This window comes from Cyprinodon tularosa, unplaced genomic scaffold (genome assembly GCF_016077235.1).
Source record: "Cyprinodon tularosa strain WSP-4 unplaced genomic scaffold, ASM1607723v1 ctg634, whole genome shotgun sequence".
In the NCBI taxonomy this organism is placed as follows: Eukaryota; Metazoa; Chordata; class Actinopteri; order Cyprinodontiformes; family Cyprinodontidae; genus Cyprinodon; species Cyprinodon tularosa.
Window position 1 is genome coordinate 665,130 of NW_024039379.1, and position 23,258 is coordinate 688,387.

The following is a 23,258-nucleotide window of genomic DNA, read 5'->3' on the forward strand; positions in this document are numbered from 1 at the left end:
TTTGATAACTTTTCTAACCTGATTCTGTTTGAAGCAGAAGGAATTTAATATCTGCTTCTTTCATTCTCCTCATAAAAGCTTCATCCTGCAGCTCCGTTCAGTCGAGCTGCTTTCATTTCTCAGGTTTTCTGAAGGACGTCTTTTGTCTGAGTAAGAAGTGTTTTCTGCTGCAGAGCCTGCTGCTGCTCTCCATTAGTCTGTTTTTCATCTCTCTTGGTGCCTGCAGAGACAAACTGATCCAGGCGTCGGTTTTCCTGCTGCTGTCCGTCCAGCCGCCCCCTCAGCTGCTGCTGTAAAGTTTTACAGTGTGTGAAAGCGGAGCGGCTGGTAACCGGAGCCCTGCTGTAACACACGGCGCTGAGCAGGCGCTCTGAGAGCTGCTGCATCCGGTTACAGCTGCACACCGAGGGGCATCCCAAACGCTCCCACATCCGGACATCCTAAATTAGATCTGCAGGGATGCAGCACACCGTAGAGTTCTGTAGCTCAGTGCTGGAGGATAAAATAACGATAAATTAGGTTCCTGTTAATCAGATGAAGCAATAAAATCATTTTAAAATCCTCTATTCAGACCTGCAGGCTTCTGCCCTCTGACTGAAACTAAGCAGGGAGCAGATTTATAGCAATGGATCAGATTATTGTAATAAAATTAATCTTAGAGCCACAGAAAGCCATAGATCACAGTTTAATGAGGCATCAGGGGATTAAAACATCTGAAACTGGATCAAACGTCTCCTGCAGGAACTAATTCACCACCAAGTCTCTGCAGGTTAAAGCAGAGAGACGAATACTGACCTTACCCAATCAGAGAGGGAATATTTACCATATTTTTAGAGCTTTAGACTCTACTAACGCTACAAAAACCTGTGGGAAAGATCTAAGTCTGATTCTTGAGGAGGACCAGAGGACTAATATCTTGCATGGCATGGACTAATCTAATGCAAATTAAAGAGGATCTACTTAACAAATCATAGACAGTCAGAATTCTACCCCCACGTCACAGGTACCTGTAATAGATGTAAGCCGTCTCCTGCTGACCTCATGTTTGGTCTGTTTTGGTCTTTACCAAGATGAAACATTTGTGGTCTGAAATATTTGGTACCGTCCATAAGGCCCGTGATGTTTCGGAGGATCCCCATCCTCTTTCAGCTCTTTTTGGTGTTTTTCAAATTAAATTTGAAGTTCAATTTGAAGTTGGAGAGGCTTAGATTCTCCCTTAATGCTGGACCCCATAGACACTGTAGACCCAGAAGACAGACAGTTATTTATTTATTTTTGTTTTTCCTCTTTAGATTTTTTTTTTCACTATTATTTTTTTTTTAGCTTAGCAGTAATTTTGTTCTTTCATTTCTGTTCCCTTCCTCTTCCTGTCCCTTAGTCTGTAATTTTAATATACTTTTAAAATATGCACTGTGCATAAACATGGGGCTGTGGGGATGTGTGTGTGTGTGTGTGTGTGTGTGGCCATGTCTTTAATAACTGGTGGGGACAATTTCCTAAGAATATGCTACATTTTGGGGACTCATAGGTACTTATGGGGACCAACAACCGGTCCCCATAAGGAAAGTTTCTCTTCTTGGGGTGGGGGTTAGGTTTAGGACTAAGGTGTGAATTGAGTTTAGGTTAGGTTTAGGGATAGGTATGTGTCGGTAATGGTTAGGGTTAGGGCAAGGGTCACGGTTAGGCCATATAAATTAGTGGGAAATGAATGGAAGTCAAGGGAAGGTCCCCACAAGGATATTGTGACACAACATGTGTGTATGTGGGCATGTGTTGGAGTGGGTGTGTGTTTTTTCTGAAAATTGTTTAAAAAAGTGAACATTATTTTGTGTTTGGGGTCCACCCCATCCTTTCTTAGTCTTTGTATTGATGTTGCCCAATAAAGAAAAAAAGAAAAGAAAAAGAGAAGCAGATCCAATCCCAGCTGGTTTGCAGTTTAAAGGAATAGTACACCCAAAACATGATTAGCCTTCATTTTCTACTCACCTCCATGCTGAACAACACTCTGGAGTACTTTTTTGATATCTCAAATGCATCTGGAGATCTGGGAGGCTTCTTGCTGTCTGCTGACATTCAAATAATGGAGGTCCATGGCGCCCGAGACAGAAAGGTCCATAAAAGTCCACAAAAACGTGTCAATATTCCTCCATACTGCTCGTCCAATGTAATCCAAGTGTCCTGAGTGGGTAGCATCCAGAATTTACTCGAAACGAAGTCATTTAGAATGTTTTTAGAGCCTAAACAGTAGTGTATAGGATTTCCTAATAGCGCCCCCATGCGCGCTCACGATTCTACGGAAGCCGGCAGACCAAACCAGCGCATTCAGCTCGGCAAAGAACTCATGCTCTTCCTCAACACTGAAGTCCTCAGACATTTTTCTTTCGTTGTTTCTTTCTTTGCACAGGTAAACAGCACATTTCTTCTTCTACGCTTGCATTATCGGCAGACCAGACGCTGAATGCGCACTTTCTTCCGGTTTGGTCTGCCGGCTTCCGTAGAATCGTGAGCGCGCATGGGGGCGCTATTAGGAAATCCTATACACTACTGTTTATGCTCTAAAAACATTCTAAATGACTTCGTTTCGAGTAAATTCTGGATGCTACCCACTCAGGACACTTGGATTACATTGGACGAGCAGTATGGAGGAATATTGACACGTTTTTGTGGACTTTTATGGACCTTTCTGTCTCGGGCGCCATAGACCTCCATTATTTGAATGTCAGCAGACAGCAAGAAGCCTCCCAGATCTCCAGATGCATTTGAGATATCAAAAAAGTACTCCAGAGTGTTGTTCAGCATGGAGGTGAGTAGAAAATGAAGGCTAATCATGTTTTGGGTGTACTATTCCTTTAACTCTTATAGCATTCGTGTTGCCTTCAAATAGAATTGTAAATTTTCCCACACCAGAATAAGAAATTGTACCTTTTCATAGCAGTGGGAAAAATAAATTATTTTGCCAAATGGAGCCGCATTTAAGTATTTTAAAAACAGTTACTTTTTCGCCGATACAATAAGAGATGATATGAAAGGACCAAAATATCCATCGATCCATTTTCCATCACGCTTTATCCCTGCTGGGGTGGTGACAGTGAGGGGTGCTAGTGCCTACACTGGAAAAACGATCCAGAAATAAGTAAAAAATGGCTTAAATTCAGTGTATTTACCTTTATTTTGAGTAACAAATGAGATGATCTGCCAATGGAGTGAGTATTTTTACTCCTAAAATAAGAAAATGCAATTGCGTTTTCTTATTTTACATGTATATTTTCTTGTTGCTTTGGCAAAATGTATCTTTTACCTTCTCAATTCAAGAACAAATGCACTTGTTTTAAGAAAAAATTATTTATCTAGAATTAGATTTTTTCCAGTGTATCTCCAGCTGTCTGCAGGTGAGAGGCGGGGTCCACCCTGAACAGGTCGCCAGGGCAACACAGAGACAAACAGGACAAACAACCATTCACACTAACACCTAACAGAATTTAGAGAAGCAGTCATATTTTTGGACTGTAGGAGGAAGCCAGAGTACCCAGAGAGAACCAACGCATTCACAGGGAGAACATGCAAACTCCATGCAAAAAGACCCCGGGATGTTGGAATACATCAGGTAAAAGTAAAAAAAAAAACACATTTAAATGAAAATTACTCTGAATTAAAAACGCTGATCATTTATTGAACAGGATGGAATAATTTCATATTTAAAGAACTTTCAGGATATTAAATTCTTTCCTTTAACTGTTTCCACCATCTGAGCAGAGCCTAAAGATCGAGATGTTTGCAGGTTCTGTCCAACCTTTAAACAGAGGAGGACACGTTGATCTGGACCAGAACCTGGATCCCTCAGAGTTCCTGGACCTTTGCTGATGAGGGAGAGGCTGTGGCAGCTTAGAAATGTGAACCATGCAGTGTGGAACACGTATGTGGGTCAGAGTGAGAGGCTCCTGGGAAACCAGGCCGCTCCGCTGGATGGACAGAGCTGGTATTGTTCAGGCTCACTGAGCAGCTCTCTGTGTTTAACTCTACTGATTAATCTGAACACCAGTAACCCGCCAGCAGGTGGAGGAGGAGGAGGAGGAGGAGGAGGAGGAGGCCTCTGCATGAGGTGATGATGATACAGGGTTAAAGGAAAAGTCGCTCATATTCAGAATTCAAACTTCTGAAAGTTCTTTAAATCTGAAATGATTCCATCCTGTTCAATAAATGATCAGTGTTTTTAATTCAGAGTAATTTTCATGTGAATGTGCTTTACTGGAGGCATCCATGTTTGTCAAAGAACACTACTGCCACCTACTGGTTAGTGACATTGTCACGGTGCGGTATCGGCTGTTGATCAAGTCCCAGTGCTGTATCTGGTGTTTGTCACAACGCGCTATTATCCAAGTCATCTTGAAAACATTCTTCTTCCAAATGTTGGCTACATATTACGGGTTTTTTCTCTGGCCAGAAGTTCGATGGCAAATCCTCCCTCTTCAAGTTGGCGATCCAACGACCAACCCGTCCGTGGAGGATCAGGAATCAGAAAGCTGGAATAACTCTTTTTTTTCACTTTTACCCGATGTATTCCAGCATCCAGCTGCCATGCACGTGGGCATTGTCAGGCAAAAATGGCCGCTCCCAGCCTCAGCGATCGCGACAAAAATAGATTTTTTTACTAATTAACGCTAAATTCATTAAATCGTAAACATATTAGCTTTAGGTATAAATAATGATCCAGTGATTATTCCTGGCTGACCGGGCTTCTCCTTTAATGGTGAAACTTTGACACGGTCGCCTTCATCTCAGAGGAGCAGATTCTCTCTGATGGTTTTCTATAGGGATGCGCGATATAATCGGCCCCCTATCGGTATCGGCCTTAAAACTGAATATCGGACATCGGCCACCCCACCAATATTTAACCCGATATTTGATCAGCTTCTGAGTTTCTAAAGTCTAAAAAAATACTACTTCTTCTTCTTCCTCAAAAACTTAGACGACGGAAAAATATTGATACATTAAAATATCCCAATATCTTCCTATGCTGATATATTGCCATTTAAAAACACCATATCAATCTCTTTTACTAATGAAATATTGCTATATGTCATCGTTATGCTACGAAATCCCCCGAAAATTCACCAAATGTTGCCATATTTTTATGTTGATATATTGACGCGGTATCGATCTATTTTACTAACAAAATCTCACAAGAATTTGAAAAATATCACGAGAGTTTGTAACAGAACGATGAAATTTCACCAGATTTTGAAAGTAAAATAGATCGATACCGCAATTTAAAAATCTATTTGAAGAATAATATACTTCATATGCTGATATCAAAGTGTCAGAAATGGATAACAAAACTGCTATTTTCAATGACTACTTATTTTTGTCCAGCTTTAACATCGGTATCGATATCGGTTATCGGCTACATGAGTTTTAAAATATCGGCATATCGGATATCGGCCAAAATCCCAATATCCTGCATCCCTAGTTTTCTAAGACCTTTCTGTTCCGTTCTGACATTAAACCTCATTCAGCGGCTTTTTGAACATCTCCTGATCCAACCGCCTTGGAAACAGAAACTTAGATCCTAATGTTACATTATGTCCTCCTTCTACAGCTTCAATAGGAAAGTCATAGAAAGTTTTGCTTTTAATTCGTCTCGGCACAGAAACTCCACAACAAAGACTCTTTAATTATCTGCTGTTCTAATCTAGCTTGATCTGACGGCTGCTGTTGACGCCGAGCGCCGTAACGATCCATCACCACTTCTGGACCAGTTGGTCTGGAGCTTTACTGGTTTAACTCCTACTTGTCTGGCAGAAGTTTTTTAGTCCGGTTTAAATGGCGTTAAGACGAAGATGCAGATAAACTTTTTATGTTTGAACAGAAGCAGGATGGGGGAGACTGACTTACTTGAAGGACGCAGCAGGTGGTCCTTTGAGTTCTTAGCTGTTCTGATTGTTCAGGAATGTTGGACTGATTATTAAAATGAAAAGATCAGTGCAGTAATCATCTCTAGATTTCATCTTATGAGGATAATAAACTATATTTAACCTTTTTAGCCTTTTCTGGCCTTGAAATGTCGATAATGTTTATTTTCAGTCATCGATTTGAAATGAAAAAGTTAATAATGAGTGACAGGGCAGGTTGTTAACTGATAACTTTGACCGGTTATCCTGGTTAACATCAGGATCAGGTTCAGCCCTTTTATAGACCTGCAGGCCTCTGGCTGCCATCGGGAATCAGATGCTGTGATTTTGTTTGAAATCACTATTGTCCATAAAAACGTCCAGTTTGAAGTTCTGCATCCAGTTGTTGGGTCTGTAGGAGCTTTTATTTTGTTTTTATTTTATTTTCCCGCCGAAAAGCTGTTTCATTTTTCCTACTTCCTGTTTGTGTAACGATCTTGGTTCTGTTGTTTTTCTGTAAGTTTCCAGTTCCAAGTTTAGCCAGGTTTTTCCTTGTTTTCTAGCTTTATTGGTGCCTGGATTCATTTAAGTTGCTTAGGGTTTTCTGTCCTTTTCCCTTGGCTTCCTCATCAGCTCTAGTCACACCTGCTCCCTATCAGTTCGTTAGTCCTACCTTTGTTCAGTCAGCCATAAATACACTCCCACTTAGGGATGGGAATCGAAAACCGGTTCCTGTTAAGAACCGGTTCCGTATTTTCCGATTCCATGGCATCGTTTGGCAGCTCGCTGAATGATTCTTTTTTCGATTCCCGCAGCACCAGAGCCTAGAGCGCCGGCTCTGGGGAGCACGACTTACGTCACGTTTTTTACGTAAGTTACGCAAGTTGGAAGAACTATTCGAGGAGGAAGACAACGTGCTGCGGTCACTTTGTGAATCAAAGCCCCGTCTTTCCTTAGCCCAGAGGGTAGATCAGGAAATCCAGCTCTATAAAAGCTTGCCCTCCATCCCCTGCAGGGATAGCGCCACACTGTGGGTGGTGGAACAAGCAAGATACGCTGCCCTTGCTATCTGGACTGGCTGAAAACTACCTCTGTGTGCAGGCTTCCTCCACCCCATCTGAGAGGGTGTTCTCCACGGCTGGAGACACCATAAGCCCTGAAAGATCCCTTATCCTTCCAGAAAAAGCAGATATGCTCATCTTTCTGCAAAAGAACTGTTAATTTTCCCTACTACTGTTTTATAATTAGTATTTTTTGTTATTTAAAATAGGTTATTATCCCATCATTTGTTATTAGACATTGTTGGTTATTAAGTTTGTTCTTGTATTCATTTTTCATTTAAACACAGATGTTACTCCAGTTTCACATTTCCTGTGGACATCTTGATCTTGTTGAGTTTGTAAGATTGTGCAATAGTTAAGTAAACAAAGTTGATTCTGATAATCAAACTGTTTGTTCTCGTTTTTCCCCCAAATTGGAATCGAAAAAAGAATCGATAAAGAATCGAATCGTTTCATAGAATCGAAAAGGGACTCGGAATCGTGAAAATCTTTTCAATTCCCAACCCTACTCCCACTGCAGTCCCTCTTTGCTGGTTCCTCGTCTTACCTTTTCTCACCCTGGCTCCTCATGATGGTTTTCCCCTGATGTCTCTATGGTTCTGGTTTGTTTTTGATTTTTATGTCGGATTTTTGGATTCCTGTTTTTGCTGCCTAATCTTTTATAGGGCTTGGTTGTCATGACGTAAGCACTTTGCGTCGCCGCCATCTTGACAGCCTCTTTTACCGCGGCTCAGACTACTGCCTATGACTACCGCGTACTGTACTCCCTCTCAGCCGTGTTTTAATTTGATTAATTTCACCTTAACTTGATTTCAGCCATGGTAAACCGTTGCTGTATTGCGGGCTGTAACAGCGCAACACATGATCGCCATGGGAACAACATAGAAAATGGGTTAACTTTCCACCGCTTTCCTGCCTGGAGGCGCAACCATGGAGACCATGCGTCAGAGATAAAGAGTCGTCGGCTAGCTTGGATCGGGGCTGTAAGACGACCGAACATAACTTTCCACAGTATTCCAATGTCAATGAGAGTGTGTTCCCTGCATTTTCATTCTGGTAAGTTAAAGATGCACGGTTTTATTTTATAGCCTACTTTGTTTCTTTCCCTCAAAGTTGGGATCTTTTACGGGAAAATAATAAAAACGGGAAAAGGCTCAAATACGTGAGAAACCCGGAGGGTTGGCAGTTAACGTTACTAACTACACCTTTGAAACACATAGCAGCTAGTTAAAAGTACATTACATGCGTGAGTGGTTGTTAGCACTAGCGGTTAGCAGTTGCTAAACTAGCAGGTTCCAGAGCCCGTCTGATCACAGCTTACCTTCGTACGGATTACTGTGTTCCCACTGTTTGCTGGCTTTATGATCTGCAGCTCCTGAACCCATCCATTCATGAACTGCACATGAGACTCCAAGGACTTGTAGCTTCGGAACTGTTTTGAAGTATAGGCGCTCACTCATCGGTGCTCCACTCATTGTTTGGAACTTTATATGGATCCAAATGATTAATAATGCTGATTTTGTCACCATACCGGTCCCTGGCTTCTCTATTTAATGTGTAAATTCCAGATCCTTTTCGGGATTTTAACATCTTTTTTCTCTCTACTTCTACGTCTCTTCTTTCAACAACAACGTTGTATCAGAGCTATGTTTACGTTAGCGTAGCCATCAAGATGGCCGCCACATCCCACAATGCAACGTGGATCCCGAGCCCTATTAAACCTTTTAAGAACTCACCTCTGCCTGTCAGCCTCTGCATTTGGGTCCTCATAAAAACCTCCAAACAAATCGTGACAGTTTGTTTTTCACATCTGCTGCTGAGAGCAGGGAGTAAGGAGTTAGCACACCTCTGTTCTCATTCCTGGAAGAATTAAACTTTTAAAGTCACTATGATTATTTTCACTGATCTCCTTTCTTATCATATTTTTTATTTTCCAGCTGTTCCAAAAAACATTAAAAATAAATCAACTGGATTTTGTTTCCTAGTTTGAAGTTTCTCTTCCATCCAGGAAGCTTTTTCAATCAAAATGTCAGAAATAGCGTTTAGTTCCAGGTTTTATAGAGTGGACCAAAAACAAAGCCTTTTTTTTTGCTTAGAAAAGATGCAAATTGAACAGAATGAACAGGGGCCCGGGCCCCGTAGGACCTTCTGTCTGCTAACAGGTATCAGGTGACGTGAGCTCATTGCTCCCATACTGTCCTTACTGCACTGGCTGCCAGCACTATTCAGGATTTTAATATCTTAAATGTTTAAAAGGTCAGACTCCTCTTTATCCGACCGAGCTTTTACGCAAACGCCTTCCTAGAAGAAGTTTGAGGTCAGAGCATCTGCTGCTCTGATGCTCCTAGAAACAATCTTCCTCTGAAATCAAAAATAATTATTGGTAACTTTTATCTTCTACTGATATTGGGCTGCTATCAGTCTTCTTTATTTTGTTGATTCATAGATGGTTTTTACTGAAGAGGATTAGTGCCTCTGGATAAAGTGGCTCTAATTCTGACTTTCTTCCCATTTTAAACTCAAATAAAATAAAAACTTAGTTAATTTTTACCTTTGGCCCTAATCCTCTGCCGAATGTTTGTCTTATTTTCAGGTTGTTCTGGTTCGTTTAATGGATCTCTGTAACTCTACTCTTATTGCTGATTGATTATTTCAGCCTGATGTTTGGCTGAACTGAACATTCTGACCTGATTCTCTATTTATTCCAACATTTTTATGTCCAGATTAAAGTGAATAAATCTCTGATTTATTGATTAATTCTCCGCCCATCTGCCTGATTGTTTCATGGAAGCATCAGCTGTTCCCGCTAAATTAATCCAGAGATGCGTAGCGACGTGTGCGCTGACCCGTGCTCCAGCAGCGCCTCGTCGCGCCTGCAGCTTCTCACAGAGCGGCTTCTTTCTGTTTGAACAGATCAGTCCAGGCAGCAAGGCGGCGCAGGGGAACCTGATCCAGGGGGACGTCATCGTCGCCATCGACGGCGTCAGCACAGAGGGGATGACTCACCTTGAGGCCCAGAACAAAATCAAGATGGCTCATCACAACCTGGCGCTCACCATGACCAAGTAAGACTGGATTTCCGACAGCTTCCTGTTCAGCTAGCTGATGCCAGACTACCCTGCTTTAAATCAGAAGCAGATTTAATAAACATTAGTAGATAAATAAATGTTTATTTTAACCCTGAACAGTCGCCTCACTCAGATCATCAGGACAGGGGAAACTAACTGAACCCAAACTCAACAGCCTCCTCTGCAGACTGATTGGTTTATAGTGAGCTGATGTCTGAGAGAAGTGAGACCATCACATGATCCTGTTGCCACCGGTGCAGAGCTTTGCAACATCTGCAGGTTGATTACAACACAACCTTAATGCAGATCCTCCAGATCCTGATGGTTCCTCCAGAAGCTCCCACACCTACTTATCATTGAGCCTCTGCTGCTCCTGCTTGTTTCAAAGAAATTCTATTCAGTTTATTTCTATAGCTCCAATTCACATCATGTCATCTCAGGTCACTTTCCAGTTCACCAGATCATCCAGTCAGATTGATTCAAAGTTTTCTATCTAAGGAAAACCAGCTGATTGCATCGACTCATTGACTCTTCAGCAATCCCTCACACTAAGCATGCTTGTAGCGACAGTGGAGAGGAAAAACTCCCTTTGAACAGGAAGAAACCTCCAGCAGAACCAGGCTCAGTGTGAGCGGCCATCTGCTGAGGCCCACTGGGGTTCAAGGAGACAGAAGCAGACATAGAAAAAGAAGCATAGATACAAAAGGCAACCAGCTCCATAGGCGCTCATCTTGTCACCATCAGAAAGAGCTTCACCTAAGGTCCACTGATTGGTCCAAACAAACCATTAAGAGATGGTTAGATGCTGCGACTGCCTCACCTGGAAACTTCTCAGCACAACCAAAAGCAGCTTTAATCAAACCGCGTCATGAACAAAGCTGCTTCTGTAGGTTCATTCTTTCAGTCACTGCTTAGATCTGCTGATTAAACAAACGAACATCCTGCAGATGAAAACAGCCAATCAACTGATTCTCTTCTCAGGTTCATTTAACTTCAAACATATTCTCTGTTTCTATGATAAAGAAAATAAAACAGGTTTTATCCTCCTGCAGGTCGAAGCGGCCTATTCCAATGACGGCACCGAGGATGGATGCATCCATTCCCATGATCCCACACCAGCAGGTAGCTCCGCCCACAGACCCACACTCTGCACTCCTGTCTAACCGTTCGGCTTAGTGACCATTTCATTCTTCCAGTTTCTTTATGCAGCTTTAATGTTTTTATTCCCTTTTCTTTGTCATCAAGCCGTTTATTTTTATCAGTACAAACACACAGTTAACCCTTATTTTCAAAAGAATCCTGATGTTCTTCTACTATCCAAGGTGATTTTTATTCAAAATAGTTATTCATTAAAGTATATCAATATATTTGAAATGAGAAAAAAATAAACAGATTTATAAAATGTCATTTTAAAAGAATTTAAAATAATTGTTCAAAGAATCGATGGAAAAAATGCATAAATCCATTCGAAGGTAACTTTAACCGCGGCGGTAAATCATCTGTTTCCTACGGAAGAGGATTAGGGCCACTGAAATAAAAAAAGTTAACTGATTTTTCAATTTTATTTCAGTTTATGGGAAAAAAGTCAGAATTCTGACTTTTTTCTCAGTTTTCTGACAGATAACAAACATGTTAGCATCAAGCTGTAGCCATGTCTGTTTTAGAGACTAGCTCTCTTGTTTTAATGACCTTTCTGAGATAAAAGTCAGAATTCTGACTGTTTTCTCCATGTTAAGCTGAAATAAAATTTAAAAATCTTTAAAAATCTATGTAAAAAACGTTTTTTTTTCCAGTGGCCCTAATCCTCTTCCGTAGTTACCAGGACTTTTTTTTTTTACTTTTTTTTTTTTTTTTTATGTCCTCACAAACCGGGATAAACATGACCTCTGTTACACACTCTGTTACATGGACTCCAATCTGCTCTCTGCTGCCCCTGGTGGCTCAGGGACGAGGTGCAACAAAGGGATAGGACATTTATTTCAACAGAAAATCAAAAATCTTCGGATTTTCTCTCTATGGAAGAAAAACTGTCTCTTTTTTAGCATCAAATTAAAAAAAAAAATTTACAAAGTTAATTCCTTACACTAAATTTTTATCTGCAAAAAATTTAGCTGCAAATGCGTTGAGGTTTTGGTGAACTCAATCCAAAGCAATCAGTGCTGCTCGATGTAGTCGAGCAGCTTCTAGCCAATCATATGAGCTCATTTGGTCACGCGACACAGTTGGGCGTAGCTTTGTTCTCAGCTAAATGAAGCTAAATGAGGATTTTATCTTGATAAATAGATGTGATTAGAAAACGTCAGGTAGCTGCTAACAGACAGCTATCAGAGTTTTTCCATCTTATGGCGCGGGGTGAAATAACTGAGCCGATCACAGCTAGCGGCAAACTTGGTTTTTTTCTGACCAAATGAGCTGATTTCATTGGCTAGAAGCTGCTCGACTGATTCGATCACCAAAAGGTCAAAACATTCGCAGTCAATTTTTTAAAGCTGAATTTTCACCAGATAAAAATTCAGTGTAATGAATTTAATGTGTAAAAAAAATTATTTGTTTAAAAGTCGGTGTACAAAAAAATTCAATGAGGCTGTTTTACTTCCATATATTTCTGATAAATTATAAAACTGTTAACTGAAGCCACAGAATTAATTCAACTAAAATCTGATATCATGAACTTATAACATCAATTATAGAGGCTTAGTTTTCATTTATGATAAAGTTTTTTTACCTTTACCTACTGGACTTTCAGTTAGAGTTTATGTTTTACTTCAAACCTTAAACCTTCAAAGTTGATAATGAACAGAGAAGACAGAAGATTCCATCAGAAAAAGGAAAAACTTTTCCAAATATTTATTTTTATATTTCTTTAAAACTGGAGGGGGAAAAAAAACTGCTGATGTAAAACAAAAAATGTTTCATCGAAAAGCTGAATCCAACATCTTCTGCATCCTCCCCCCATGTCTCCCCCGTGACTCACCCTCCTCCTCATCCGGTGCAGGTAAACGGCCGCCCGTCTGAGCCGGTAGAGGTAGGCTCCCCTGGGAGCAGAGCGGCGGCGGTCAGCCCCCGCCACCGGAGGCAGTATAACTCCCCTATGGGCCTGTACTCAGAGGACACTCTGAGGGAGATGGCGGCCATGCAGGCGGGTCGGCCTGCTGGGTACGTAGAGATAAAGATGACAGGAGGAGGAGCAGGAGGAGCAGGAGGAGGAGGAGGCCGGTTCTCAGAGCAAAGGTCATTCAGTTTATGTCGCTTTATAAAATTATTCTAAGCTCAGTTCAATCTTTAGCAGTGAAGGTTTGATCAAATCTCTGATGTCATGAAGACAAAGACCTTCATTTTAAAAAGTCACGAGACTGAAACTGAATTACTGAATTTATTTAACATAGAAACGCAAAATAGAATCACTTTAGACGAATCCTTCTTCATCATCTGTTCTCTGCATCAGATTAACTTCATTTTATCAAAGTGACCTTCAGGGACTAGAGGAGCATCAGGAGCTCCTCCAGAGGACGGAGAGACGCCAGGATCCCTCCTGGATCCCATCATCAGCTGAACTTTGAAGTTTGATCTACCAGGAAAATGTTGAAGCGTAACGGAACGGCCATCTTTGAGAATTTCCAAAATGATGACTAATGTTCTTCCATTGAGGTCGTGGGATCAGCAGCTTAGTGCTCTGCAGGTCCACTGAAACCAGGGCCGGATTTAGGAAATGTGGGGCTCTAGGGTAACACAGGCAGGGGGCCCTCTGAATGGACAACACATAAAACAGCCCCATTCTCCAGATAGAGAAATGTTAATAGAATAGACATCCATTATCTGTTCTAGGTTGTGTCCCTCTCTTCTTGTCCCTTTTCTTCTTGTTTTCCTCTCTATGTTTTGTACTCAGCTGACTTTTCATGCTGTCTCTAAAGGAATGAAAGATTTTTTCCAAGCACTAAGCTCACTTAGCTGATTGCTCCTTCCTGTGTTTCCAAAAAGGCCAAAGTAAATAACCCAGTCCTTCTTTTCACTGTAGACAAGCCATGATCTGCTTATCTGTTCTCCATTTTTCATTTGGATGAAATAATAGCTGCATGAATCATGACAGCAGACAAGATAGAGGAGAGCAGGAGGCGGGGTTACCAATCTACTCGCTCTGGAGAGCAGAGTTCGCTGCTTTTAGATGTTGTCTCCAAAGTCTCCAGTAGCAGAAAAAAAGTCTCTAGATTTGGCGCTAGGAGCTTTTTGGAAATCAAAGTGCTAGAGGGGTCTGAAAAGTGGCTAAATATAGCGACTAAAGCGCTAAGTTGGCAACACTGCTCTTTGCATGGTTTGTTTTCAAATGGTTTGCTGCTGTCTGTTTGGACCTTTCTGAACATGTGCAGCAAATGGACTGATCCAATATGGTCGACACTGAAGGGGGGGCTGAGACACACTTAATATTATCAGCGTTCTGATGGCATTTTTATCAAAAACATAATTAATTTGCAGAAATAAGGAATAGTTGTATTAACCATACATGGAAACAGAGTTTTATGGGACCCTAGGTAGCTGCCTAGTATTGCCTGATGGTAAATCCCCCCCTGACAGAGCCTCTGCTCTGCTGACCTTTGACCCAGAGGGAGAAAGAAACTGTGGACCGATCAGAACTTTCAAACCTTTCTCTGTTTCCGACCCTCGGAGGCTGCAGAGCCTCATAAACTGCCTGGCTGTGGATCAGCTTAATGCTCCAGTGACGATGCTGAAGAGAGGAGGACAGTTGATCCTCGGACCCATTAGCACCTCCCACTCTGCAGCAGCGGCGGCGTGCCTGCAGGGTTTCCTCAGCCGTGATTCGGTTACTGTGTAAACGAAGAGGCTGAGCAGCTGCTGGGCTGTGAGGACGTTTCTAAAGGTCAGGAGGTCTCACTGGAGGTTCCTCTGTAACCGAGCCCAACGCCCAGGATTAATGTCTCATGTTACACAGGATTGATATATAAACTATTCCAGCATCTACAGCTTCAGCAGCAGCCAGACTCCAACTGAACAAATGATCTCAGATTCTATAAAATGTTCCGACGGTTTTAAGCTGGGATCAAACGGCAGAGATCCAGATGATCCTAAAGACAAGATGACGAGAAAAGATCTTGTCTGCATCGTTTGGTCATTTGTCAAACATCACAGCAAACTGGTGAATTAAACCTCATCCAAACGCTGACCCTCCCTGGTTGGAGAAAGTGGGCGTTTGTTTACAGCACAGGCGCAGCCTGGTTAAGGTAGGCGCTTCTGGAGGGTGTACTTCTATGTAGATATGCAGGGAGGGGCTGCTGCTCAGAGAGCATCATTTCTAAAGTCAGAGATGCAAGAATCCATTAGAAAAAAACATGTAATGCCTAAGAATTAGATGAAGGAAAAATGTTATAAGAAAGAAACTTTTTTCAGGATTCAGATCTGGAGAGATTGCACTGCAAAAACAATCTAGAAATAAATGCCTTAAATTAATGGTATTTACCTTTAATCTGAGCAGGTAAATGAGATGATTTGCCTTGGAATGAGTATATTTACTCCTAAAATAAGATGATTAGATAATATGCAGACGATGCAATGTTTTTTTTTTTTCTTAGTTTTAATGTAAATTTCTTCCATAGGATAAAAAATTCTTATTTAGAATTTATTTTTTTGCAGTTTAGAGGAAATCTCATCATTATAATAAACCACTGATGTTGCAGGAAAAGCATCCAGAACCATCAGAACCAGAACTGGTTTGAATTGAGGAACTGGGAGGATGCTAACGTTAGTATCCGCTGGAGCATATGCTAATGTTAGCATCAGAATAAAGCATTAGAATCCTGAATGTAATGAAAACACTTGATGTTATTCTGGGAATCTTAATGGATCCTGTTTAAGGACTTGTTCATCATCATCATCGTTTTATATTTATATATATATATATGTACTGTATATACTGTACATAACCCCATGCAGCTTTTCTTGCTTTGGCACCTCCTTCTACGTTTTGAATATTTGAGCTGATGTAACGAGTAAATTTCTCCACTGTGAGATCAATTAAGTCAATAAATCAATTAATCATCATCATCATCATCCTACTGATCCCAGTAGCCTCCCATAGAGTCTGCTGTATCCCAGTTAGCTGCTGGGTCTCCATCCCATCAATACCAGTAAAGTTCAGCAGCGGAGCTTCTGGATGTCTGCAGATCTCCCGCAGGATGGATCAGATTCCAGAACATCAGAGGAAGATCTCTGATGAACAGCATATCTCCTTCATCATCAGTCCTTCATCATCCTCAGGAGGCTGAGCTTCATCTGCAGGTCTCTGTTGATCTTTTCTTCTTCTTCTCTGTGTCTCTGTCGTCTCTGTGCCGTTGGTTCCAAAGGTTTTCTGCCCCGCTCCTCCCAAGTTAGTATCCTCTGCTGCTGTGTGCCTGTTCTGCTGTTTGAAGGTTTGCTGTGGAGCTGCTGGTGTCTCCAGATGCTGTAGAGTAGCAGGAATGTTACCGTAAACCTGCTTCAGATGCTTCAGACGTGGCGTGGAGGCGTGGAGGCTGAGCGTTAACCGTTTTTAGGAGTAAAGATGAGGAACCAGAAATGAACAATAGATCTTGTTCTGCTGGTTATTAAGGTCTAACATGAAGCTGCTGCTCAGTGCTGAGGTCAAAGTTCAGTGGTTTGCATCTGTGTGAGGAAAAAGTTTATCAAAGATTACAGGCTTCAGGAGAGTTAATATTTAGCTTTTTTTTTGTTTGTTAATTAAATATATTAAATTAAGAATAATTAGTTTGGATTTAATCTAACAGTTCTAATTAAAAATGTTTTTTTTTTTTATTTCCTGTCTTATTTCGAACATTCCTGACCAGATTATCGCACTAAATCCACAGCGAAGCAGAGCTTCTTAGTTTAAAGCACAGACCTTCCTGAGGACAGCATGGCTGCATGCTGCATATCTGCACGGCTGCATGATGCGCTTTGTTATTGGTGATAAATGGTTCTAGAGAAGGAAAGAAAGAGGAAATGTTTGACAGAAAGCATCTTCGTCTTTAATGAATTACCTCCAGCGTCCTTCGTTTAATGAAGGAAATGTAAAAAATCAGTTTTTAAGGAAAGAATAAATTATCCTGAAAAGGAAAGATAAAACTGCTTAACTTTGTTTGATAAAAATAGTTTCCTTTGCTTCATTCATCCTGAAAAACATTTATTTCAAAACTGAATAAACTAAAAGCTGTTGAAGTTGAGTGTAGAAGTTAACATGCAAACATCAGATTCATTCTGACACTGTTGGCTGGAAGTCATTTAACTGAACATTAGTTTCACGTCATCAGTCAGTCAGCTGGTTCCTGCAGCTGACAGCCTGCAGTAGGTCGGTCTGAAAAACGCCGTCGTGTCGTTTCTCCATCCTGGAGGCGACCAGGAGGTCTGACAGCTGGAGGCTGACCTTCTGACCTGTTAGGAGCCGTTTGTTCAGGATTGAACAGGAGGAAAGAAAATGATTCACAGTTTTCACCATTTTAGAATGATCTGAAAAGTGTGGCCTGCATCTGTATGCATTAACTCTGATGCCTCTAAATAAAACCCAGAGCCACGCTGACTTTAAATCAATCAGAAACCGAGAACCGATGTTCTCTGATGTTCTGATCCGATCTAAGCAGAACCGTCGGTCAGTGAAGTTCTGGATGCTTCTGATTCACTGCAGCTCAATAGAACATTATTATTTTTATTACGTAACAAATTCTCCTTTATTTCACCATAATTTTAACACAAACCTATTAAAAGAACATGATTCGTGTTCATGAAGTTCATAAAGATTATTTATATAAAAGACATAACTGTCAGGATGATGGATTAAGTATTAATAAAGAATATTAACGCATGAAAATTAATACGCCGGAGTTTATTTTAACAACATAAAGTTTATTATTTTAATTGCGTAATAATCAGGTTTTACCTTCATGCAATTCTATTCAGTTTATTTCTATAGCGCCATTTAACAACACACAGCCAGGCAGACGAGCTCCGAGCCAGCTCCCATGTCAGAGGATGAAGAGAGCACATCCAGTTAGTCGCAGTCAGAGAAACAGGACTACACTGGAAAACAGGCCAAGCTCCAACATCTAGAAACAAAGGTGTTGATGGCAGCAGCACAGCTGATATTTCTCTCCAGGATGGAGTCACAGCCAAACAGGAACAGACCAGATGAAGCTACTATGAGAAAAAGCAGAGAGAGCAGAACGTTAGAGACTGAACTAACAGATTCTGCAGAGTGGGAGAATAGAGATAGAATGATGAAAAAGGGGGAGAATCAGACCAAAGTTCTGCGGATTGGACCGGGCCTGCTGTTTGTTTGCTGTGAGCCTGCAGCTGCATGGATGGTTCTTCTTCTTTCAACCGTCTCCTCCTCCTCCGTCTGTCCATCCTGTCCCCCCCTTCATCCGTCCTCCCCTCAGCGCCGGCTTCCACCCCGGCGTGATGAAGGACGTCTCGGTCTCCAGCCATAAGAGCATCGAGGTCACCGGTCCTGGAGGGAAGGCCACCATCATCCACGCCCAGTACAACACGCCCATCAGCCTGTACTCCCAGGACGCCATCATGGACACCATCGCTGGCCAATCACAGGCCAAGGGACACGAAGCTGGGTAGGGACCCCCCTCCTGCTGTCCAGCTCTTCCTCCTCCTCTTCCTCTTTCTCTATACCTTTTAAAAGCTGCAGGATGTGACCTTGATGCTTTAAACCTGCTGATCTTCTGCTCTCTGTCTCCCTCTGCTGGACGTAGAATAAATGATCCCAGCTTCTCCATCCTTCTATCAGATCGGATCTTTGAGGATTTCCATTCCGGGTTTGGTTCTGGTTCTGTGTTCTGGCATTAATGGTCTATACTCAGGTTTTACCTTCAACATCAGGACCAATAAGGCGGTTCTGGTTTTGGTTCGGTCCGTTTTGTGTGAGTGTGACTGATGCTGCTGCAGGAGGTGATGTGAAGAAAGTCTTCTGGGATTTTCTTCCTGATGCTCTGATGATCAAATCGATTCAATTCAATTTTCCATCCTGTTTATTTCCGTAGCGCCAGTTTCCAACACATTCCATCTCAGGTGGTTTTATAGATCCAGATCAATCGGATCATCCAGTCAGATTAAAGGTTGAACATTTTCTATTGAAGGAAAACCAGCTGATTGCATCCAGTGATTGACTTGGTGAGCTATGGGTTGAACTAACAGATTCTGCAGAGTGGGAGAATAGAGATAGAATGAAGCAGAATGATGAAAAAGGGGTCCCTATGTCCTCCAGCAGTCTAAGCCTATAGCAGCAGCACTATAGAGATATTATTATATCTAAAGGAAACATATTCCAAGACATTACAACTTTTTTTCTTTTTAATGCTTGCATTTTTATCTTTGATTGCATCTTGCTTTAACTCTACTCTATATAAACTACTGGAACCAGAAGTTTCCTGCAGGAGTTATACCAAAGGATAAATACAGTTGAGTCTAAGTCTAAGTTCAGGATAACCTGAGCCACTAAGCTTTATCAAAAAGGAAAGTTTTAAGCCTAGCCTTAAAAGTAGACAGGCTTCTGTTTAGATCTGCTTGCTTCTGGTTTTCTGGTGTCATTAGTTGGTTCTGCGCTGCTAGCAAACTAGCTGAGGTCCATTTGGTTCTATGTGGTTCTGCTCTGTGTTTCAGTGGCCTGATCCCCTCTGTAGATCTGTTTTAATAACACTTTACATCCATCCATCCATCCATCCATCCATCCATCCATCCATCCATCCATCCATCCATCCATCCATCCATCCATCCATCCATCCATCATCCATGTTGTTTTGATCGCTGCTGTTGTTTTATTATTTTTCTTTCTTTCTGTTTTATTTTATTTTTATTTAACATAAAGTTTAAAATCTACTTTTCAATATAAATTTTTTTTTCTTTACATTATTCTATTTTAACATCTTTTGACAGAAAAAAACTATAAAATCTGAAATAAAAAACACACAAAAAGTCAACATTTAACAAAGAGGTAATCATTAGAACAGATTGAACCAAATGTTCACAAAAACACCTGAAAACTTCAGAGTGATTAGAAACTCATCAGCTCCTAATGAGAGACTCAGACATTTAGCTGAGGTTCCATTAATGGGTTAAAGTAGAGAAGAATGAAGAGATAAACCCTGGATGTTCTGATCCTCCTCCTGACGTTAAATCAACTCCTAATTAAACTCCTCCTCCTCCTCCTGTGATCATATCTTCTTTTCTTCATGTCATCAAACACTAAATAACGTCAGTTTGTCTTTTACTAAGTTAGAACTATTAGATTCCCGAACCTTTCTAAAGTGTCTCTGTGCTGACCCGGTTTGGTTTTGGGGGGAATCCGGTTCCAGTCCCGTCTCAGGTAAAGACCGGCTGGTGGACTCCGCTTCCCCGGTCTACCAGGCCGTCCAGAACACAGACAGGGAGCAGGATGACTGGGGCCGCCGCAGCACCAGCACCCAGTCCAAGACCTTCCAGATCCTGGCCCACATGACCCACACCGAGTCCTGTAAGTTCCCTCTGGCAGGTTCCTCCTCCTCCGCTAAATCATTATGATACGGCTGTAAGTTGGAAAACGGTGGAGATAACCCGAAAAGAAGAAGAAAAGTCAGTAAATCTTTCAATTCAGCTTTAATCTCCTCGACTCTGAAGGTTCTGTAAAATCCATCAATTCCTGCATTTAAACTGCAACTTATTCCAGAAACTGGAGACACCTTAGGGCTGAACTATTGTCTGTCTGAGGAGCAGATGTTCATCTTGAGGAGCCCTTGAAGATGAAGGAGATTGTCAGGTCTAAGCAACTAAAACATCATACATACATACAGGGAAAGAAAGAAGGCACAGACACAATCAGTTTAGTTTTACTCGCGAGGAGAGTAGGAAGAGACTGCGAAGTTTACAAATCTCTAACCCACTCTGCCGGTCTTCAGCTTTCTCCTCGCTATTTATTAAAGTCAGGGGGGGGTCCCTAGTTACACAAGCAGAGGTTGCGCTAAAGGCATAGGAAACAAGAAATACAATTAAATTAGCAGCCTCAGTGAACAGGTCAATTTGCATTCAAATGTCTTGCGGTCAAATGGTCCGAGAACCTCCTGGTTTCGTTAAGCTTGAGCAATACTTCCTGAGAGTTGACCTATACACCTCTCTGGAACAGTAATATGTCACACATTATACATCATAAGAACAAACATTAAGTATCTTATACATAATTATTCCAACAGAGATGAAACTAATGAAGGAACAGCTTCACCTGGACAGCTAGAACAATCTGCATCCAGAACTTCATCCATCAGCAGCTGCTAGAACCTGATGGAGCAAAGAGAACCGAGTCTCCAGCTCTTCATCGATCCTTTATTGAAAGAACAATAGTTGATGCTTTAGTTCTCCAGACAAGCTTCCAGTCTGTCAGCAGCCTGGTTCTCTGGTGGTAGGAGGTCAGATCATGGTCTGGGCTTAGATCTTCTCCTCAGCCCTGATGGAAGCTTTAAACAGATGTTCCATAGAAACATCTGCTGTCTTCAGGACCACGTCTCCCCCTGTGAACTCCTCCAGGACGAGGAGATGTCTAAGTTAGCAGAAGATGTGTTGGTAGGAAGAATAGGACAGGAAATCATCAGTTTGGTTTCCTCTCTGCCTGAAGATGCTTCCAGATGTTTCTGGTAGACGTTGCAGCCTGGATGCAGGAATATAAGAAATGATGAGAAGAAGCTTCTTATTTTAGGACAAACGTCAAACTAAACTGATGGTTTTCAAGCTGCTGTCAGTGATCCTTATGTTTGTGTTCCAGCTCTGCAGCATCAGCAGAAGGAGGATGAGGAGGTGATGAGGAGGAGCAGGTAGGCTGTAGAGAACCCACCTCCTCACCTGTGCACACCCCCCTTCCTCTGCACTCCCCCCACCCCCCCTGGATGCAGTCACCTCCTCTCCCCTCACTGTCTGATCTGATCCTTCTTCCTCTGCAGAGTTCACATGTTCTGAGGAGGAGGTCCTCCACACTAAAACTAACCTACATGTAATGAGGAGACTTCACCAGCAGGAGGTGCTGTTGAAATATAAATAGCTCAGATCATATTACAGATTAAACAGAATAACAAATGATTATTGTTGGAATTTAAATCATTATAACACCTAATTTATTAAAAACATGTAAAACCTTCTGGAAATAATCCACTATTTGACGGCAGGTTAATCTCAATCTGATCCCAAGAAGGAGATAAACCTGAAATAAATGCTAAAGAATCTGTTAAATATCTGAAAATCAGCTTAATAAATAATAAATAGATAAATAAATAAATAAAGCTATTTGGTTCCAAGTGGAGCTCTCCTTCTCTGAGGAGTTCCCTCCTCTTGTGTCCAGCAGGGGGTGCTGTTGTCTCACTTTATAGTCAAACTCATCCAAAGCTCCTGTCTGTAAGGGGAACTTTAACCCCTTCAGCCCTGAGGGCCTTAGGATCTAATTCCACCTGTAATTCCATCTGTGAATTAAAGCAAGTTCAGCTCCCAAACTATAAATTATAAATAAAATTGTTTGTATTTTTATAACATAAAAGCATTTAGGAATATTTTTCAGGTGGAATCACTATTTTAAATGTCACCCTGTCTGATTACTAGGTGAATATTTAGCGTCGGCAAAGTGTTTCCTAAAATAAACGATGCAAAACACCATTAAAGCCCTTTGGAAACTCTGGATGAACCTTCAGGCTTTATGGATTCTGAAAAATTCATTTTTTCTCCTCATGAAATGGAATCTGGTCAAACAAATATGTTGATTTCCATTATTGGAAACCTTCTGCATAAGGAAAAGCCGTTGCTTCTCAGATTTAGCCATTGATTCATTGAAATTTACAGATAATATCACCAACCTGAATAGAAAATAATTACAACAGAGCAGCTTATGTAAGGCGTAATTTTAAATCTCATTTTATTTGTTAACACAACTACAAATTTCTGGAAAAAAAATCATTTTGAAAAATTTTAAAGCCTAATTTGAACAGCGGGTGGATGAAACACCATGTGACTGTGTAATTTCTATAATTGATAATTTCTATAAATAGATGAACATCAGCAGGTGTCAGCTGGGCCCTTGCCGGGGCCCGCAGGGCTTAACGGATTAAATGTTACGTTAAACAATAAACTTTTTAGATCCTGAAACCTTTAAACTTGAATTATAAACATTGTTTTATTTAATTATTTTTGTTTCAAATGGGTCTGAATGTCTTGGTACTGCGATCAGGGAACCTCCTCTGATT

The 23,258-nt window shown here is 41.2% G+C and overlaps 1 protein-coding gene across 3 annotated transcripts in view; it reads left to right on the forward strand.

The window, feature by feature from the left end:
• Positions 1-23,258, forward strand: part of LOC119798731 (LIM domain-binding protein 3-like) — a 45,362-nt gene that overhangs the window by 13,472 nt on the left and 8,632 nt on the right. Inside the window, exons 2-7 of one of the 3 annotated variants that reach the window (XM_038308327.1) lie at positions 9,863-10,014; positions 11,070-11,139; positions 16,371-16,393; positions 18,435-18,623; positions 20,361-20,518; positions 21,797-21,845. In XM_038308327.1, the coding sequence (XP_038164255.1) occupies positions 9,863-10,014; positions 11,070-11,139; positions 16,371-16,393; positions 18,435-18,623; positions 20,361-20,518; positions 21,797-21,845 (641 nt within the window). Of the gene's footprint in view, positions 1-9,862; positions 10,015-11,069; positions 11,140-13,003; positions 13,174-16,370; positions 16,394-18,434; positions 18,624-20,360; positions 20,519-21,796; positions 21,846-23,258 lie in introns of all 3 variants that reach the window. The other 2 variants (XM_038308328.1, XM_038308329.1) reach the window with 2 other exon arrangements.